The sequence below is a fragment of the Triplophysa rosa genome, linkage group LG23 (assembly GCF_024868665.1).
Source record: "Triplophysa rosa linkage group LG23, Trosa_1v2, whole genome shotgun sequence".
NCBI classification, from domain to species: domain Eukaryota; kingdom Metazoa; phylum Chordata; class Actinopteri; order Cypriniformes; family Nemacheilidae; genus Triplophysa; species Triplophysa rosa.
Window position 1 is genome coordinate 14164871 of NC_079912.1, and position 20975 is coordinate 14185845.

The 20975-nt window shown below is 36.7% G+C and overlaps 1 protein-coding gene across 7 annotated transcripts; it reads left to right on the plus strand.

The window, feature by feature from the left end:
• The first annotated feature begins 243 nt into the window (after positions 1-243).
• On the plus strand, positions 244-20959 carry nrbp2b (nuclear receptor binding protein 2b). Of its 7 annotated transcripts, none has more exons than XM_057322441.1 (18): positions 244-722; positions 10912-11034; positions 11149-11250; positions 11441-11530; positions 11788-11828; positions 11917-12011; positions 12303-12326; positions 12443-12529; positions 13255-13310; positions 13403-13498; positions 13739-13871; positions 15786-15888; positions 16055-16105; positions 16190-16325; positions 18798-18851; positions 19000-19063; positions 19190-19245; positions 19674-20959. In XM_057322441.1, the coding sequence occupies exons 1-18, from the start codon at positions 606-608 to the stop codon at positions 19755-19757; spliced, it is 1512 nt and encodes a 503-aa protein (XP_057178424.1). In that variant the 5' UTR covers positions 244-605; the 3' UTR covers positions 19758-20959. The 7 variants fall into 7 exon arrangements, with proteins under 7 accessions (XP_057178424.1, XP_057178426.1, XP_057178427.1 ...); XM_057322443.1 differs by having other exon boundaries at positions 12452-12529; XM_057322444.1 differs by having other exon boundaries at positions 12455-12529.
• Positions 20960-20975: the final 16 nt, after the last annotated feature.

Consider the following 20975-nt stretch of genomic DNA (forward strand, 5'->3'; position numbering starts at 1 on the left):
AAAGCGACTTAAATATCCTAATTTAACTAAGGCATAGTCCTGACTTAAGCTAAGCCTTGTCTGTGAAACTGGACCTTATTCAATGTAGCTATACCTTTAAAGTATTTTGACACATTTCCGAGTGAAACGTAATTTCTAATGTGAAAAATAGTGGGCGTGTCTTACGTCTTTCTATGCGATTTGATTGGATGTATAAAACAGTATTTTTATACTGAACAGTACAGTGTTCAATAGTACCAGTAGGCAGCATATGACGTGTGTTCTCGCTCTCCAGTCATTACGGTAACCGGTGAGCCAACAGTTGCGCTCTGTGTGTCGTGCGGTGAATGAGATAACCGTTGATTTAATCAACCCTGTGTGTTATTACGTGTGTGATCGACAGCATTTCCACAGACGAAAACAGACAAATAGTTTTTTTTCAATTTCACAACGCAACATCACTCACACGGAGGTTTGCGTGAGGTTTGTTTATTGAGTGCGTGGATAACGTGTCCACGCGCAGCCGCGTATTGCACACCGAGTCATCGCTCGTTCGGGCGCGTTTTGTGCGCAGCGGGTATGCGCTGTTTGTGTGAACGGAGCGAGTCGTTATTTGCTGAAATATAATGACTATGTCAGTCCAGGAGAAGACTTCAGGTGAGGAGAAGGAGGAAGAAAGCGAGGATGAGAGCGAGATTGTGGAGGAGAGTCCGTGCGGACGCTGGCAAAAGAGAAAGGAACAGGTACGTGATGCTTTTATCCGAAGTGACTCAGGTTGCATTTCAGGATAACACGTTAAAGGAGATATAGGTTTACGAGACTGCATTATTTCAATGTCCCACGCAACGTCTGCGATGGTTAATAAATCTGTCTAGACTGGGAGCACACTACTGTACTGCATGTGCTACCCAGACAGTTTGGTGTGTATACTGTCTAGGTAGGCACTTTACTAGGATGCTCAGGTAGAGAACTCATGTTGGTAGGTACTAAAGTAAACCATATTGCCTAAAAACTGCTGCCTGGGTAGGGAGCTTGTAGGTTTCAAATAGTTGTTTAGTAAGGCGACTCAGTATGATGCCTAAAATAAGACAGGCAGGTGGACAATTTGCTGTGTAGACAAATCACAATATAAAATAGGCTCTGTCTAGATAGGCTCTTTGCTATGATACTCAGATAAACAGTTCACTATATTGCCCAAACACTGCTGTCTAGGTAGGTAGAGAGCTTGCATTATGGGGTCCATGTAGGTTCAAAAGAAAATACGAACACACACATAACCATGATAATAACTGATTGACAAGTGTATTATTAGTTAGACCCTCCCCAATAGTGTAAATAATTGATACCTTATAGAAATGGTTAACTGCTATTTTACGTAGTTTTAGTCTATTTTGCAAGTGAAACTTGTTTTCGGGCTGCATTGAGTCCATCAAACTAGATTCGGACTAGTGGATGCCGAATCATGTTATTTACACATGTCATCCGTCTGGTCTGCGTGTCTGAGTGAATGAACTGCACAGTTTAACGTGCTACACGCGTGATGCTCATGAATTTGTCTGCGTCTGCGCTTTATGAGGACATGAGCACATGAACTTCACCTCCAGAGTTGCTCTGAGAGTTTATTTCAAAACATTTTACTGAGTGAAGCTAACACACTAAAAAATAAGCGTCTTCCGACGACCTGCCAAAATAAAAGTCCGGTGAACTCGGTATTTTTATGTGGACAAATATATTACTATTTAATAGTAACAAAAGAAACTAAAACTAATTTAGATAAACTAAATGCATCATGCATAAGCTGAAGTTAGTTGTTTACCTTTGAAATTATTCTTTCTATTTTTATTAATGTTTCTTATGTATACATTTGTATTAGGCCTATATTGCATTTTGAATGTAATATGGCAATGAAATGTACTAAATGGGTTTAGTTTTAACAGATATTAATGTATGCAATTTCAGCAATAAATATGTTAATTTTTCTAAAAAGGAAACAAATTAGTTTTTCATGTTAAGAGACCTGTATTATTTTCTCTTGTATATTTAGTACTGCTTTTTAAAAAAGAAAAAGTAATTATTATCCGAATACCCGATTAATCGATGGCAAATCAGTAGAATACTCGATTACTAAAATAATCGATAGCTGCAGCCCTAGTTCAAATCACCAAAACAGTCACACCCCTACCCCCATCTTTCGCTTTCGTCAGCGCTCGGCTCAACTAATGTCCATCCTGTGCACTGTGCACCTTACTGCTGATTGGCTACAAGGTTGTTTTGGTACTCGGCCCGACTTTGTCTAAACAAGCGTAATTCGGAAATAGGACACCGAGTGGACACCGCCTTTAACAGTACTCAAATTAAACTCTGAATTTTAAATAAAAATGTTGGTAAAGATGTTTAATTATTAAAGGTACAGTTTGTAACAATTTTGCAGTAAAATATCCAAAAACCACAGTGCTATAGAATTTTTTCATTCGAGTACTTACAATATCTCAAATGTTTCCAACTACTTGTAAATTGTGAGAAAATCGCTATTTTAAACAGTGACACGGAGCCTGGCAGTCGCCTGTCAATGGCGTCATGTCCGCGTTACCCTTTGTTACCACCTTTACTGACGTAGAAACATGATTAACATGATTTCTCGTTCCCGTTTGATTGATGGCCATCAGCGGTGGAGTTGAAGACAACAGATCCCATCATTCCACGCTCTGTCACAGCATCATCATCAAGCTACGCCATTGTTGTTGTTTTGAATGTGCGCCCTCTAGCGGCAGATTTGACAAACTGTGGCTTTAAAGGGGTCATATGGCGCGAATACGTGTTTTTCTCTGTCTTTGGTGTGTTATAAGTTGCCCATGCATGTATTAGACAATAAAATTGCAAAAATAAAAGTGTCGGAACAAAAGATGCATTCTATCTAAAAGCGAATGCTCACCCAGACCTGCCTGAAACGCCTCGTGTAACCACACCCACACAAATCTACGTCAGTTCGTGGTATGAGTTGACTAAGACCGCCCAAATGTTTACGCAAGTAAGGTGGGCGTACCTGTCAGTACAATTGCTTTGGAACCTGATGTTCCAAATATGGTAAGAGGCGTTACATTTCCATCACACTTGCAGTATTCAACCAATCACTACGCACCAGTTCACTGGCCAATCATAGCACACATCGCTTTTCAGAGCGATGAGCTTTGTAAAAAATCTGCGCGTTTCAGAGAGGCGGGGCAAAGAGGAGATACAAACATGCACGGTGTGTGGAAAATACAGCATTTTTGAACCTTAAATCATGTATACACATTGCATTACATCTAAAACAAAAAATAATATTCGTTTTAGCCCTGTCATTTGACCCCTTTAAATGATCATCCGAGCAGGTATAAAGTGGTCTAAAACAGGCAATGCACACTGAGAAGCACGCAACCTGAGTTGGATTTTATATGCAATGTTTTAATATTTATGCGCAATATATAATACTGTAGGTGATCCAAAAATAATTGTTAATAGACTTTTGCTCAGACATACTCTACCAAACACTCTTCTATCCTTCTGTACCCTGTTTTACTCTGTCCAGTGCTAGCTTTACCTACCCACAGGAAAATAATACTAATATAATAAAATTAATAATAGAAACACACGGGACAATTGTTAGAATATATGAAGAGTATGGAGGTGTAATATGAATGTAGATTGTAGAGGTCAAATAATCTAGATTTGGGTAAATATGATCAGAAATGTTTGAGTTCATATTGAGATCTTCATTCATATTGACTTTTGATTGCAGACTTTACAAATCTGAGCTCAGTTTGTGTCATTGTATTGAGATCACTTCTGAAACTCTAACGGAGACATTTGAGAGTTGAGAGAAGAAATATCCAAGACGCAGGAGATCTAGACAAAAATGTTCATTTTCTCTTGATTTAACTCACTGATGTCTAAGAGAAATGAAAGAGATCTCATCTGTGATGTATCTTTCGCTACCGTACTAAGATAACGATAGAAAGTACCGGTCTTACAAAAGGAGAAATGTTTTCAGCAATGTTTGTGATTTCAGAAAGAGTGCCAGCGTTCAAACTGCCCCTATAGATCACCGATATCAAGGATCAAATTCTGCTGACCGACAGTTTAGACCCAGTTGAGCGGCTTTGACACTAGATCAGTGTACCAGCGCTGGAAGTGAACTGGAGACGCTCAGATACACTAATACAACAGCACTTAGATGTGATGATTTCACATTATTGCTGTCTGCTTAAGTGATGCTTTTCCATTAGGGCGTATGGAGCTGTACTCGGCCATGACTGGATACTGTTGTGGCGAAAAGTCGATCAGCCAATGTAGAAAGAATTCACGAAGACCAGAGAGCCAGGTTTCAAGAGTTTTCAATCTTTATTTGCTCGAGCAATCAAAGAGAGACATACAGAGTTCATCTAATGATGTCCAATGATGTCCAAAGAATACATGTCTGACTCCATCTTTTATACATTGTTCTCAAGTTGTTATCACAGTTTAAACCAATCATGTTTTACCTGACATCATCTTCTACCAACCAGGTTTTACATGACATCACTTATTTTTATTAGTCCATCCCCTTACGACTCGTTACAGTTACATTTCAGCCTGCACTTGCTACAGTTATATTTCCGGCCTACCATGTTAGGATTTAATCGTAGGGAGCGCCTTTCAATCAACACATACGTATTTCATGTGCTCTTTATCTTGACACCTTTCCGGGGGCTTTCGGACAATACATGATTTAACATTGGTTTTAAAAAATGAACTCATGGTTTAGTGATAATGAGCACCCCAGCGTCCTTGGCTGTATGCGATAAGTTAAACTCCTCTACAAAAAGTGTGTGGTTTTATTAAAAATGAGCTCATTGTTTAGCGTAAGAATAAGCAACCCAGCGTTCTTAATTAAACTTCTCTACAAAAGTGTGTGTGGTGTACGTGCAGTTCCTGTCTTAGTGTGATAAGATATTTGGTGTGTACGCAGGTGTTCAAGTGCTCAAACTCATACATAAGTCCCATAGCCCTTGTTAAGATCAGAGAAGTACATGAACTCTATAACTACCTTTAAATGTATTATTTTATATAAGAAAACTATTTTATATAAGAAAACTCAGTAATATATTTAGAATATAAGAAAAGTCAATAATATGTCTAGAAAAACCACCATAATACTCGGAATGATGATATCTGACTTTGTTAGTATTGATAATTCTTTCATGACATTAAAGAGGCAACATATAAGAACCTCAGATGAAGTAGACAGTCACTGTATAAAGAATAGAAGAGATTATTTCATTCTTTAGGCATTTATTTATATTAGGCCCGATTCACATTTCGCGTCTTTTCTGTGCACATATTCGTTATTTTAAATGCAAATAGGGGGCGAAGCCGCATCGAGATGGAAATAGTTCAACTTTTCGGAGTGCCACATAGTTATATATATTATATTGCATTTTGGTCAATAGATCTTCCAAAAAAATTACACACTGGACCTGTAATGCACTTTATGTCGCTCCACAGCATCTGTCAAGCAAATTAAGGCCAGATTCACATTTCGCGTCTAAAACCGCACGGAAAACGCGAGCCGCACTGCTTTGTCTCTTCAAATGATCTGTGCTGGGCACGCAGCACTCCGAAAAGTTGAACTATTTCCATCTCGATGCGGCCTCGCCCCCTATTTGCTGCGCGTCTACATTTAAAATAACGAAAATGAATATATCTGTCTACATACGCAGCGGGTACCCTTGCATGGAAGTCGCCATGTTGTTTCTACAGTAGCCCTAAACAGACAAACTTCTCTACAGAATGCGTTTCATACGTTATCTCCTTCGGCAAAGAAGCGAAAATGTGACGACATCTTAGTCCCGTGTCAGCACCGTAATGCTGAAAGGAGGAGGGGAGGAGTGGAGTGAGCCGTTGGATGCAATTCGCAACCTCACCACTAGATGCCGCTAAAATTCATACACTTTCTTCTGACTTTGTGTTAATTAACGGTACAGCACACTGTTTTCCATTTGCCACTAATGGTACTGAAGATAGCAATTGAAATGTCTCTCATAAGCATTCCCTGTGGTCAATTACACAGAGGGACGTTTTCAAGCTCTACAGATTCAAACTTTTCTAAGGATGAGGTCTGAGATAAAACAGTTTATTATATTATTTTATGCTTACAGTGTATTTATGTCATTAACATTTCATTAGACAGATAACAATGTTTTGCAAGTTTATTTTTAGAAATGTGTATTGGCCTTGAATTTCGGATTAAACGCTTTTCAAGATTATGAGAAACACTTCAGTCAAGTGACCCTAAACTTTTGACCTCCTAACAATACCAAGAATAAATGTTTCAGTTAGTTCTTCATTCTAGAAGCAGAATCTCAGAGCTTTGCTTTATCAACGTCATGTTTAGATTTATGAGGACAGCGTGGGAAATGGACAGATTGTTTATATAGCCGGAGCAGAGCTCCTCTGGGAAAGTGGATGTCTAATGCCACAAGCAACCATGAACTCTATGAATCTATGGCCATAAAGCAGAAAACATGATCAGATTAGATTTTTAAAATTTCATTTCATATTACTGGTATTTATAGATGAATTTACTGTACTTCCTGCAACCTTTTACTTACTCACAACTTGCCGTGTAGGAGTACTTTCGATCCGTTTGTTGTAAACCCCAAAAAGCCAGCAGTTATTACAGATGAAATCTTATTTTCTATTTAATTCACAGGGTGCCAGTAAACCTTTATAGAGTTTTTTTTAATCAAAATCTGTACAGTATTGCCAGAGCACATTAATGCACCTCTTAGGAATTATTCTACCTCACATGCCCTTAAAGGGATAGTTCACCCCAAAAATAAAAATTCTGTCATCATTGACTCACCCTCGTGTCATTGTCACTTTCTTTCTTCCGCAGAACATAAAGAAGATATTTTAAAGAACGTTGTTCACCGGCACCCATTCACTTGAATTGGTTTTGTGTCCATACAATAGAAGTAAATGGGTGCCAGCGCTTTGTGTTTTGCGAGAGAAAGAAAGTGACAATGACAAGAGGGTGAGTCAATGATGACAGAATTTTCGTTTTTGGGTGAACTGTCCTTTTAATGACTATTGAAATCTTTTGAATGACCGATTCTATGTTTTGGCCACAAAACATTCCTGGTTGGCTGTAAAGCATTTCTCAACAACTCCTAATGCAATGTAATCTCAGAATTTTAGAATTCCAAAGTAATCATCGGTTTATTGTTAATTCTGTACGTGGTGACTGTCACACAAACCTTTCAAACACGTTAACGCTTTTTTGGTGCCGCTAAATGATTATTTGACATAAATTGATGAATTATTATCACGTGAATAAATCAATAAAATCAATTTAATCATAAATTTGTATAGCATATTTATGATATAACACGGTCACCCAATGTATATCCCAACATACAGGCCAGACTGCAACACTATTTGTTTTAGCAGTGTTTCTGTTTTGTTATCCAGACATTATAAACCTCTAATTTGACATCATATTAGGGCTAATCTTTGTGATAATCCCAACCTCAAATATGATAATTCACACAATGTTTTTATTTAGTTACATTTTTTTATCTGCAGAAAACACACTGTTACCTTTTTTCCTTGTCACTGTATAGTGTCTTAATATTTAAGATATGTTTGAGTATTTTACTGAAAGGGAAACTAGTTAATGTTTAACTAATTGTTGGACCAAGAGTGTGATAGTGAAGTTCAGTTTAACTTAATAGAAACACACACAAAATGACCTTTGAGACTTGCATAACGTTTCCATTGAAAACGCTTCAGTACTTTACTTTACATTCCAGGACTATGCCGTCTGTTTGGTTATTGTATTTATTAATAATCATGAATCTCTATCATGAATTCCTTTCTTCAGTTCACCATTTCAGACTAATTTTAAGATATTTTTATACGCCCTCATGCTGGCTTTACCACAACCACATCTTAAACACAAGCCCAGACGATTTTCTCTCGGGGTTTGCAAGAACGGGACTATTTTTTTGCAGATGGAGCACATGAGCACTTTTCCCTCATTTTGAACAAAGTCCCTATTGTTTTAACTTCTTTTATCACATTACCCTTTGTGAACTGTTGATGTATTACACAACCTGCTAATACTTATTAAACTACAGTGATATTTCCTGTGACGCTGGACACAATGTCGTGATGGTGAGAGGTTTACGACTTCCAGCTCATTGTTGAAATATTATGTTAACAACTACATATTACTGCATGTAAAACTTTTTCACAGAACTGTATATTAAAAGAAGGAATTGATGCATGATGTACATGCATCTGTTAGGATTTTTCCATCGACTGGCTTTTAAGTCTCTGGTTCAAATCCAGGTCACCCATGGTCCTAATGCAACCCTCCCGGGTGTTTGGGTACAGAGCTCAGATCAGAGCTGTTTTCTGGTTGAAAGGGTTTGACCTCAGCGTCTGGGCATAGAGATCAAAATGAGGACATGCAACCTACACCAGACCAGATTACACTGGTTTATTGTTACCTTTATTCATCAATAGAAGCATAAAATGCAACAACATTCTGAACGTGTAAAAATGAAAATTATTTCATCAATTACTCATTTTGACATCATTGCAAACCTGTGTGAGTTTCTTTCTTCGGCAGAAAAGAAGATATTTTGAAGAATGTTGATAACCGAACAACATTGGTCCCCATTGACTTCCCTTGTATGAACACAAAACCACTGAGACATTTCTCAAAATATCTTTTTTGGAATATAGAGTTCTGGACATGTGTGTGAATAAAAGATGACAGAATTTTTATTTTGGATTTTAAAACGAAAATATAAACGCTGCAATATTTCATGAATTTATAATTTCACTGGTACTTTAATAATAGCTTTAAATATAAAAAAATTGAAATGCAAAATGTTAAATGCTCTGTCATTTGATAGTCACTTTGGCATCAACTAAATAAATGTAAATGTTTGGTAAATGCTGGGTTATTTTTAACCCATGGTTGGGTCAAAATGGGACGATCCCATCCACTGGGCCAAAAATAACCCAGAAATGTTCATATATGACCCAACCTTGAGTTGGAACAATCCAACATTTAAGGCTGGAACAACCCAGCATATATTTATAACCCATTGAATTTGGTTGAAAATAACCCAGCATTTTTTTAGATGTGTATAATAATAACATTATGTAACCCTGGTCTAAATCGAAGGCATTCTTCGTAAAATGTTGTTCGAAAGAGTAAATTCCTCAATGATTTTAATTGATCTGTGCTCAAAGAAGCGAATCCGCCACCTCTTGTTTACCATATTCTAAAAACTTCAGGAAAGCATGTATGTAGTCTTATTTAGTTTGTGGGGGTGATATATTACAGGCCTTCGGCTAGTGTTGGGATTGATTCCGTGCTCATGAATCAATGCGTCCAATAATCAGACCATCTCACAGTTCCTCTCTTACAGCCATAAACAGATTATCAGACGAAACAAAAAGCTTTGAAGCTAAAACTGGGAACATTAAAGTTTTTGTATTCAAACATAATATAAATGATTTAGGTCACCGGATAAAAAAGATGCTACAGTAGATGTAGTAGACTGAAAACAAACACATTTGAGAAACTCATAAAAACATTACAATCTTATACTGAAATAGTGCACATAAGGTCAGTTAAGATAAGCAGCCGTGCTGACATGAATATGCAATAGACATTTAGTTTAATTCCGTCCCATATCGTTGGTAGAAGCCCACTTGACACAGAACACATACAACAACAAAGCTAACGTAAAATCTCAAATATAGGTGGCCATTATTTTTCTCTTAATCAACTGGGATCATAATATTGTATGTTTAAATGGTCTTGACCTTGGGTTTTATTTAACCATTACATCATATGTTTTCATGTTAAACCAATTAAAATCTATTAACGAGGCACAAATATAGTAGATGTAGAAGAAAGGCAGTCTGTTGAAGCACATGTTTGGTCTGACATCCAGCACTTGATGAGAAACTGTGTGTGTTTAACAGCAGGGAGCTATAGATATAAAACTGTCAGAGATACACTTATGAGTCAGAGTCATGAGTCAGACAGACAGTTACAGAGGCGCAAATGTGTCTTTCTGCCCACATACACTGAGATTCTTTCTCTCTCTTAACCTATCTTCTGTGTCGCCACATAATCTGCCTCTTTGTTTCATTTTGGCATTGAGTCTAATCTCTCTCTCTTCTCTTTCTATCGCACTCTTTCTTAATTTGTTATATTTAATGTAAAGTACTTCATTATTAAAACATATAATGATAAAAAACACAGTATCACAAAAACAACAAACAATAAGGTGGTGTTAAAATAACATGCTGGGTAAGGGATAAAAAAGAAAAATAATCTTGTAACGTAGATACAAAAATGACTTTTATTTTGACGTTCTGTTTCACGCTCGTTCTTTTGCAACGCACTTTAATGACATGACGTGTTTACAAATTTCCAAACAATCATAACATAAAACACGTAATGACAAGACATATACAGTATCGCAATAACAACAAACAACAAGGTGGTATTACGATAACATGCTGTGTAAAGGATAAAAGAGGAAAAATAATCGTGTAATATAAATACAAGAAAATGACTTTTAACATGACATCTCTCTACCTCTTTATTTCATTATGGCATTGAGCCTCTCTCTCACTGTCGATCGATCCACTGCAAATCCCAGTTGAACCTTCTCTCTGAAAACCACAAAAGATGTCTAAAAGAAATCATACATTGCGCACAAACATTTGTTTCCACACATCACATCGACATTATTGCCTTATCGATTTATATAGATAGATAGATGTATAGATATACAGTATAATAAATACATAAAAGGACTTGTGAGTTTGCTTCTTTAATGTAAGTGCATTGCGCTCCGTGTTTGTCGCCCCCATCAGGTGAGTCAGGGAAATGTTCCTGGTGTGGAAAGCGCCTCTCTCGCCATGGACACTGAGGAGGGTGTGGAGGTGGTGTGGAATGAGGTTCTCTTTCATGACAAAAAGGTCTTCAAGACAGTAGAGGTGAGTATGTGTGCAGCAGCACATGTTTGATTATTTCTGTATTCCACAAGTATGTGTTTATGTGGTGGGGTCAAAAGTTTATTTTGGGTCTTTTGTGTGTGTGTTTGTATATAGGACAAAATTAAGGAGATGTTTGAGAACCTCATGCAGGTGGACCACCCCAATATTGTCAAATTTCACAAATACTGGCTGGACATTGGGGACAACCACACTCGGGTAATACAAAGCTGTTGGCATTGTCCTTTTTTGTAGCAAGGCCAAAATTGAAGCCTTTTCAAATTGTGTTTCATTTTAATCTTTGGAATCATCCAGGGATACAATGAAATACTTTAAGAAGCGGTTTGCCCTCGCAGACATCATATCATTACTGTTTTTTTAGTGAAGAGTTCATACCTGCGTCTCACAGGTGGTGTTCATCACAGAATACATGTCTTCTGGCAGCCTGAAGCAGTTCCTGAAGAAGACCAAGAAAAACCACAAGACCATGAATGTAAAGGTCGATCCTTCACATGATTAAAAAAAAACCCATTGAATTACATTCAGCACTTTCGACATTATTTAAGTGCACTACTTTGTGAAGATGTATGGCCGCTTCACTAAAATTAAGTTTCAGAAGAAGCGACAAGAATACATGTTTACAAAATATTAGGCAAAGGGGGCTGCACTGAAGATGTTCAAACATTAAAGTTTTGATATAATGTGAGTGATTGTGAATTTTTGTATTTATTGTGAGTTTATTGATTTTTATTTTAGGCCTGGAAACGCTGGTGCACACAGATTCTGTCTGCCCTCAGGTGACATCATCTTTAACACACTAGATTTGTGTCATTTGTGTATTAGGAAGCACACAGAGATTATACTGATGACTATTGTGTCCATTAGTTATCTTCACTCCTGTGATCCTCCCATAATTCATGGCAATCTCACCTGTGACACAATCTTTATTCAGCACAATGGCCTTATTAAAATCGGATCAGGTATGCTTTTCCATGCACATTTGGTTTTAGTGAAATCTTTTTACACGTAATTACATTTTGGACTAAACAGCTGTTTGTTTGCAGAGGTGTTGCTTGTTATATTATTTTTAATTTTTTAAAAATTCAGTGTAAATCACTTTAATATTTTTCAATCGATATCACTGACATCGTGTGATATCTGTTAATCGATATTTGTTTGAGTCACACGCTAAAATGAAGCCAAGGTAAGGGACAGTATGCATATGGATGTGAAATGTTTGTATTACCACATCTTTCTGTCTGTCCCTATAGTTTGGCACCGACTCTTTGTGAATGGTGAGAGCCATTATATCATTTCTGTGAAAATATTATATTAATAAATAACAGATTACATTGAAAGGATCTGTATATCAGAATGTTCTGGTGTAAGTCTTATGGGTTGTTTTACCCAGTGTTCCCAGAAGGAGGTGTCCATGGCAAGATACACCAACATAGAGAAGACAAAAAAAACCTCCACTTCTTTTCCCCAGAGTACGGCTGTGAGTAAGAGCATGACTTTTTTTTACCTTGTTCGGATATTCTTGTACACTGTTTGATAAACATGATTAGTGTTTTCAGTTTATATACAGCGCAGGCACATTAGATGCTTAACCCATCGTTTTTCTTTCTTTTGACTGAATGTTTATTGGTTTTTAACAAGAACAACCTACAACTTAACACATATCAAATCACATACATTTAAAAAGCACCACCCATAAAAGTGTTTATGTTTATTAAAGATGTTTATTAACTGTTTTAGGGCAGGGGTCCTAAACTGTGGGGTTGCAAGGGCGTGAGGAAAAGTCTAAAGAATAACTGATGAAAAAGTACAAAACTTGCCTAAGTAAAAATAAATAATACGATTAAAATAAATGTATTAATAGTTAGAAAGGTTCTAATAAAGATTATGATAACAAATGTGGTTAAGTGATATTACATATATATTTATAAAAGACAGATAATAAACAATTAAGGATATAAATATAATCTAAAAATTGTATTAATAATTCAATTCAATTGTGTTTATATTGTGCTTTTCACAATTTTCATACATAATTGAATGTATGTAATACAGTGTATAGATAAATAATGTGTATATATAGATACATAAAATAAATATATGGTATTATACATGTTGTTATTATTATTAAATTAAAATAATTGAACATAAAGGAATATTTATTTAACCTTTTCACAGTACTGTGTATATATTCTTTCTTCTCAGCATGTGAGGATGACTACGCCATAGACATCTTCTCCTTTGGGATTTGTGCATTGGAGGTGAGATCACTAGAAGATATGGATATAATTCATACCGTGCATGTTTTCGTCATCCCTCACACGCTAATATTTAAACACATTTGTGTCTCCAGATGGCTGTGTTGGAGATCCAAGCCAATGGGGATTCTCTTGTGTCTAAGGAGGCCATAACTAATGCTGGCCAATCATTAGAAGACCCTCTCATGAGAGTATGTGTGCTGATATGATAAACGTTGTTGTTGTTTTTCACATGGCTTATGATAAAATTGGTGAAAAGGTCCCGACTTGGGACCATAAAATCATTGCAAGCAGCCATCCAGAAAACACTGCATAGCTGTTGCCTAGCAACCATTCAAAGCATCCTAATAGCGTGGCATTTTATAATTAAAAGTACATAAATATGATGTTTCTAAAATCTAGTAATGAATCTTGCTGTTGTGATTTCACAGGAGTTTATTCAGACATGTGTAGGTCACAAACCCAGGCTCCGGCCAATGGCACATGATCTTCTGTTTCACCGCGTGTTATTTGAAGTGCATTCCCTGAAGCTGCTGGCCGCACACTGTCTCATCAATAACCAGTGTAAGTGCTTACAATGAACATATCCATTCTATCAGCACAACAATCTGGTAAAGCATTAAAGAGTAAAAATATCATTATTTTATCCAGAGTCATTTAATTTCTGTGTGCTACCTTAACAAACCCTTTTTGTCACGAGACAGTGTATTTAATAGAAACATTATTTGGAAATATTGCTTCCGTTAGGGAAATTAATCAAGGTTTTATTATGTAAAAGCAAAGTAACCCATGGTTTTTGTTAGGGATGCACGATATTATCGGCAGATAATGGCTTATAAATTAATTATCGGCATCGGCCCGATAAAGAAAATAACGCTGATATGCCTAGCCGATAGGAAGCTGTAATTAAATCATGCTTGTAAAAGCAGCACATTCTTACATTAACTGAGTGCGCAAAGACATCCATCTCTGCGCCCGTCAGCCGCGCACTGCCTATTTATTGATTAACGTTTTTAACTAAAACACAGAGTAAAAATAAAGTTGAATCCTGCCCATCGTCCATCGGAAGTAGACTTTGAACTTGAGCACCAGGGCGTTTCGTTTATCATAATTTTAAAATGTGAAAAGCAGGGCTCGACATTAACGCTTGTCCGCTTGTCCGGGACAAGTGAATGTTATGTATGGGCAAGTGAGAGATAACTTTACTTGCCCGACTGGACAAGTAACTTGAAAAAACAACAACAACAGTGCGACATATATGTAGAATAATAAGAATATGTGCATTACAGAGCTGTGTGTTTGTGTGTAGTGCGTTTGTCGTAGTGGTGCTTGTTGTGTGTGACAATAAATCAATGGCGCATCGTACTGAGTCCATGTAACTACATGCGGACGCGGAATCCTGTTATTTAAATGTCTATGGCGTTATTTTAATGACAAATGGTGCGAGCGCATTATTACAAGGCGAGAGTGCATTCTTGTCATACGAGCGCGCGTTTTTTTTCCACGGGCTCAGTGCTGGCGCTTATTTTTTTCCCATGCAGCTTATAATTGCGACCAAAGCACCTCGGTTGAAAAAAACGCTGTCCAGCGCCTGCCGCTTTTAGCTGTGTAAAAACGCCAGGTGGATAGACAGCATATATCGGTATCGGCTTAATTGAGGTGGAAATTATCGGCATATCGGATATCGGCAAAAATCCAATATTGTGCATCACTAGTTTTTGTGCTTTGGTGCAAATTTAGCATTTTACAGAATTTAACAATTTGACAATAATTTGAAATGTATTCTGTTATGTTACTCTAAAGTGTTAGATCTGTGAAATATGCAGTGATATTATTGAGAGTGAGAGCTTTCAATTTGTTTTGTGAGTCTGTGTGATAGAAATATGAATTTGAATATTATTCATATGATTTTCACTGGGGGAAGAGGGGTGAAAATTTCATATCGCTGTTGTCCTTCTGAAACCTTGTATCTCTATATTTCGTGATTCAGGCTCCCAAAACGCTGGATTCGTCTGGACGAAATGCCGATACGATACAAAATCTTTACGTATACAGCTAAATGCATCTCCGTGTGGATGGCCTCTTAGTCAGCTGTATTTTTTGATGTTTTATCATTACTTTATTAAAACTACCCAACTGCAGTTTGATTGATATTACTTAGAATGCACAAAAAAAAAACATAATTTTTGAAAACTTTGCAAGTGAACTCTTCATTTATTAAAGACACATTATGTAAAACGTTCATTAACATCATATTTAAGTGACAACACGTGAATTAGCACAATAATCGCAGCATGCCTCTCGTCCAATCAGATCGAAGAATCGAAAATAGCAGTCATTTTATAATCCTGGTTTATCAAAATTTTGTTATAAATTGGCCTTAATTTGTGCATTAAAAATAATGTACTTACTACTAAATGTTGCTTTATAATAAAATGCCTTTTGAAAACCACAAAAGCAAAATCTGTTGTTTTAAAGACATGCTGCCAGAGAACTGTGTTGAAGAGAAGACCAAATCATTTGATCCCAATGGCGTCATGGCAGAGATTTTCCACAAAGATCGTCCTCACGTTCATCTCAAGTAAGTCTCACAGTAGGCACAAAATGTGTTTTTGAAACTAAAGATTGGAGAAAAAATGGAAAATGTTCACATTCTGCACTTTGCACGAACGTTGCGTCTGATCTAAACTTTATTTCCCTGTTCTTCTTTATTTGAATTATTCCTCTATATTTTTATTGTCCTGCAGGTACTCTCATGTTTCTCCTCTAGAACTCGACAAGTTTTTGGAGGACGTGAAGTCAGTGTTGCATTTCATGCTAAATTTTGCACCATTTTGGTTACAAAAATACAATTAGGCTAATCAGTTTGGTTTTCCATTCAGGAACGGCATTTACCCACTGATGAACTTTGCATCCGCGCGACAGCATCCTGTACCCCGTGCCCTCACCATGTCCCAAGAACATGTGGAAACAGTAAAGATCCCCACACCTGAACCTCAAGAGGCGGAGACAAGGAAGGTGTGTCCACTATTAGGTTGTTAAGTGGTGACGTAAGGAACACCTTTTTTGGGTCCAAGCATCTATTCATTTCAAGCGGGGCTACTGCTTAAACAGCCGTCTATGAGCACTGTTTACTCATATTGCACATTTAAGCGAAACATGTATTAATAAAGCAATAAGCCCCAAGAAGCAGTATGTTACAGTGCATTTTATAACAGCTAAGAGCGTTGTGGCACGAAGCGGAGTGCCTAAAACCCCGTAGCTGTTATAAAATGCACTGTAACCCACTGCTTCGCGGGTCTTATTGCTTTTATAAAACGGTTATTTCATATGCTTAGCAAGGTTTCATAAAATAAAGTAAATAAAATGATATTTAGGCTATGTGGTGCGGTCAGCCGTTATATACTGGGGTGTTTTATAACGGCTTAGAACTCCGCTCAGCCAATCAGAATCAAGGACCAGAACTGACCGTTTTATAACTCAAAGTATACACTTCAGTCACCAGGCTCACGGAATCTCCGACATCAATATTTGAATAAATTATGAAAAACAAATCGCTGACTGGCCATATGGGATTTCGTTATGACGATAAAGGTTAGGATCGCGGTTTTCCGATAGTTTTATAGCTCGCAATGAGCGTATATTAGCATTTCTTGTTGTTTGCCTATGCCCTATCATCTTATTGTGCGTTCGGACCCGGAAACAGTATACAGGAATGTGATTTTTCCGTATAAATAAGGATTTACGCATTCCGTTTTTTTATCATACTAGTTGGCCAACAGGATCCTTTCTACGCTCTTTACGTCCCGCACACGCTTGTTATTAATGCAGAGCGACCGCTTCATTCAGAACATAATTTTGTAAATAATCTTTATGTATCAAGAGAGTCACATTTCCCGACTTTTGCGTGCGCAAGTTCGTTATTTTAAATGTAGACACGCGGCAGGCACGCGCACATTTTTCTAGGCGCGTCGGCACCGCATCGAGATGGAAATAGTTCAACTTTAGAGAGTGCCGCGCGCGCACCGCGGGTCATTAGGTCGCGTCTTGCGTTTTCCGCGCTGTTTTACACGCGAAATGTGAATCGGGGCAAACACAGCTGTTTGGTACTCAAAAAAGCGCGTGGTGTGATTTTTAAGTAAGTGTGGAACTGAACAGAATTTTGTAACGTATACAGAAAATCCAGAGTCTGGAAGTTTGAGACGTCTATATGATATGCTTTAATTCAATTCAATTCAATTTTATTTATATAGCGCTTTTCACAATGTGCATTGTTCCAAAGCAGCTTTACAGGAGAAAATAAGAAAAACTGAAAAACACAAAAAGGGTAAAAAACAGAACAGTGCATGGTGTTTATAGAACAATCAAGATTATTCTAGTAAATAATATCTAATAAATGCAGTCTCCCGGTGGTTTATATAGCATATTTTGCATTAAGTGAATGCTTGGCTGAAAAGATGTGTCTTTAATGTAGATTTAAATTGGGAGAGTGTGTCTGACCCTCGAATAGTATCGGGAAGGCTATTCCAGAGTTTAGGTGCTAAGTATGAGAAAGCTCCACCCCCTTTGGTGGATTTAGTTATTCTAGGTGTTATCAAAAGTCTGGAGCTTTAACATTATAACATCTATATACAGATACTAAAATAGGCCATTCCGCGATTTAATGGCTTTAAACTATACAAATGAGCGATCTAGTCACTGTCTAATATATAAACGTGTTGAAGTCTCTACTGAATGCATACAATTAAATGAACATGCAGCAACATGCAGCGTTTGCAAATACCTTTATTACATGTGGATTAAAGCGGACAAACGCTGTATGAATGACGTAGATGCGCCATCTAGTGGCTGTGGAAGTCTGTTAATGAATTATTGCTGATTACATTAAAATTAAAAATTGGCCTAATCTATACTACTCAAGGGGTGCCATTTGTTAATGCCATCTTATTTGATATTAGCATAATATATTTGCACAAAGCATCAACCTATTTTATTAAATATTGTTTAGTACTGTTAAATACTGTTAAACTAATAAACATTTGAACTGATAGTCAGAATTGTGTAAATTATAATAGTTTGTTTTTGTGTTGCTAAGTGAATAATATATATTTTTGGCAGACAGTGCCTGTTTTTAATCATGTAACATTTAAATCGTAACATTAAAGACATTTTGGGGGGGGTTGGGCGAGGGTGCATGCATGCAGTCTTCCTTCTTTTTTGTCCTTGACTTATCACATGTCTGAGTATATGACCTTCCATATATGGTGGGCCGTGACATCAGGATTAACAAGCGGATTGACAATTCACTTCAGTTGTTTATTTCCTGTTTCTGCCGCACAAATTGTAGCTTTGCATATGAGTTCAATTCAAGGAAACAAACACGTACCGATAGAATCAAATGCACTGTAATTTGCTTTGGATAAAAGTGTCTTTTGAATGCAGTCATGTAAATTTAATTTAATTAAATTGAAGTTATTGACTTTGTTCTAGGTGGTACAGATGCATTGTAACCTGGAGTCTAATGACGATTCAACTAAAATTCATGTGAGTTTGCTATTTTTAATTGCTTTTAGAACACAGATATTGATCCAAAGTGATTTTAAATATTAGCATCTGAAAGTTATAAGGACAGCAGTATGCTTACATTTCAATGGACACAGAAAGCACAGTTATATATACTGTGCTTTTATAGCTCACCCTGTTCCTGAAGCTGGACGATAAACTTCATCGCCAGCTCAGCTGTGACATTGTGCCAAGTAAGAGAATCGTCACCCTTATTTTTTTAATAAATGGAATAAACCGTTTTTCTAAGAACATGAAGCTACATAGATATAAAAATACAGATGTAGCTATTTAAAATAACATTATATTTCTATGTCTAGCTGACAGTTCAAGAGATTTGGTCAATGAACTTATCCATCATGCTTTCATCAGTGAGGTAAGACAAAAAAAGATGATGTTGCCTCCAGGCGACTTTAAAGGGTTTAATTCATTTATTTGATCTGCTTGGAGACATACACACATTTAGATTTATGAAGAATTAAAACACATATACTTAGAATCCTCAAGGCTATTTTAGTGTACTGATGATAAAACTTTGAAATCAAATAGTAAATGAAAAATGTAAATGTTGCCTCAGAAATTAACTGAAATAAGTTTAAGGAAATTGTAATAATAACAACTAAAATAAAACTTAATCTTATATAGCAATAAACAAATAAATAATAAAATGACAAAAGCATATTACAAAAATGTAAATAAAATTAACATCAAAATTAAAAATCTAAAAATAAAAGTTGATTTAAAAGATGAATAAAACCAAAACTATAGTTCAGCTACAATTTTACTTTCTGTCCCGTTTCACAGGACGACAGTGACAAGATTGTGGCGTTCTTGGAGGATGCCTTAAATCGCCACCGTGGGTCAGCGAATCCCGTAACAACAATATGAACAACAACGGTCTGTTGCTATGGCAATGGACATTGACATGCCATTGGAACCAAGAGGAAGGCCCAGCAGTAGATAGAAGAGGGGCAGTATAGGTAGCCAATAAAGCATTAGACCTGTGATTGAAAGACATGGCATGGTTTCTATGACAACATGTGATGGACAGGTTTGGGGGCACCAGAAATGCCCGTCTAAAGTGATTGTGCTAAACTCCCCGTCCAGTAATCCCAAGTGTCCTATAGGAACTGTCCTTCCCACAATCCCATGGGGTGCTTTGGGTCTAATCTGCCATGGCACGATTTATTCCAACCCTCTTTTAGAGAGTGTGTGTTTGGTGTAGTAGGTGTCCCTCGTGAATAATTGCTTCTGATGATATATGAGGGGGAAAACAATTTAGCTTTAAATATTGCCAATCTTATCACTTAGTTCAAAACATGATTTTTATGTTTTATCGCAGCATTTACAAACCTAATAACTAAAGGGAACGAAAGAGTTACCTTATCTGTGCCATTCAACCAGATGTGTTATTTTTTAGGTAGCTGGGTATAAACGTGTCGATAGTTTAACTATATTTTAAGTTTATAATACCCGAAGAAAGCTAGCCGATAACATTTCCATGCATCTTGACTGCGGATGCTTGTGTTTGTAAGACCTATGGACCGCCATCTTTGCGGCATTGCCAGTCACATCTGTTAAACTGTAATAAATTTTACTGTAGTAAACTGGATGATAGTAGTTATCATTGCATCACGACGCATTATGGAACGCAATGATATTACCTGTTATATTTTAACATGACAGTTAACCGCAATGCTATCTTCCAAATGTATAATATGAATGAGGATGCTATAACCAATGGTTTCAGCCAGAAGACAAAAAACAGATTGTACGTTTTTTTGCAATCAAATGTATTTCTCCACAGTCAGAATGTTTAAATATGCAGTTGAAGTGTTTTGTATGATGCATGTAGAGGAATAAATTGACTTAGGTAACTTTGCCGTCTGCCGGTGTCTTATAAATAAAAATAATTTTAAAAATGATCAATTTCATACAAAACCACATGTAGGATCCTGGTTAGTCAGCCAGCTAACTAAAAGGACACATGCCATCTGACTACACAATTTTGGTTGTGATTTATGTAAAAAACACATTTTAGTTTCAAAGATCATTATGAATAAAATGAAAAAGAAAAACTATATATTTGTGTTTGTTGCTTCTCTA

Coding starts and splice junctions, on each gene's coding strand:
- nrbp2b (XM_057322441.1), top strand. CDS start 606: ATGACTATGTCAGTCCAGGAGAAGACTTCAGGTGAGGAGAAGGAGGAA. Junction 11,531..11,787: donor ACAAGACCATGAATGTAAAG/GTCGATCCTTCA, acceptor TTTTTATTTTAG/GCCTGGAAACGCTGGTGCAC. Junction 12,327..12,442: donor GCACCGACTCTTTGTGAATG/GTGAGAGCCATT, acceptor TGTTTTACCCAG/TGTTCCCAGAAGGAGGTGTC.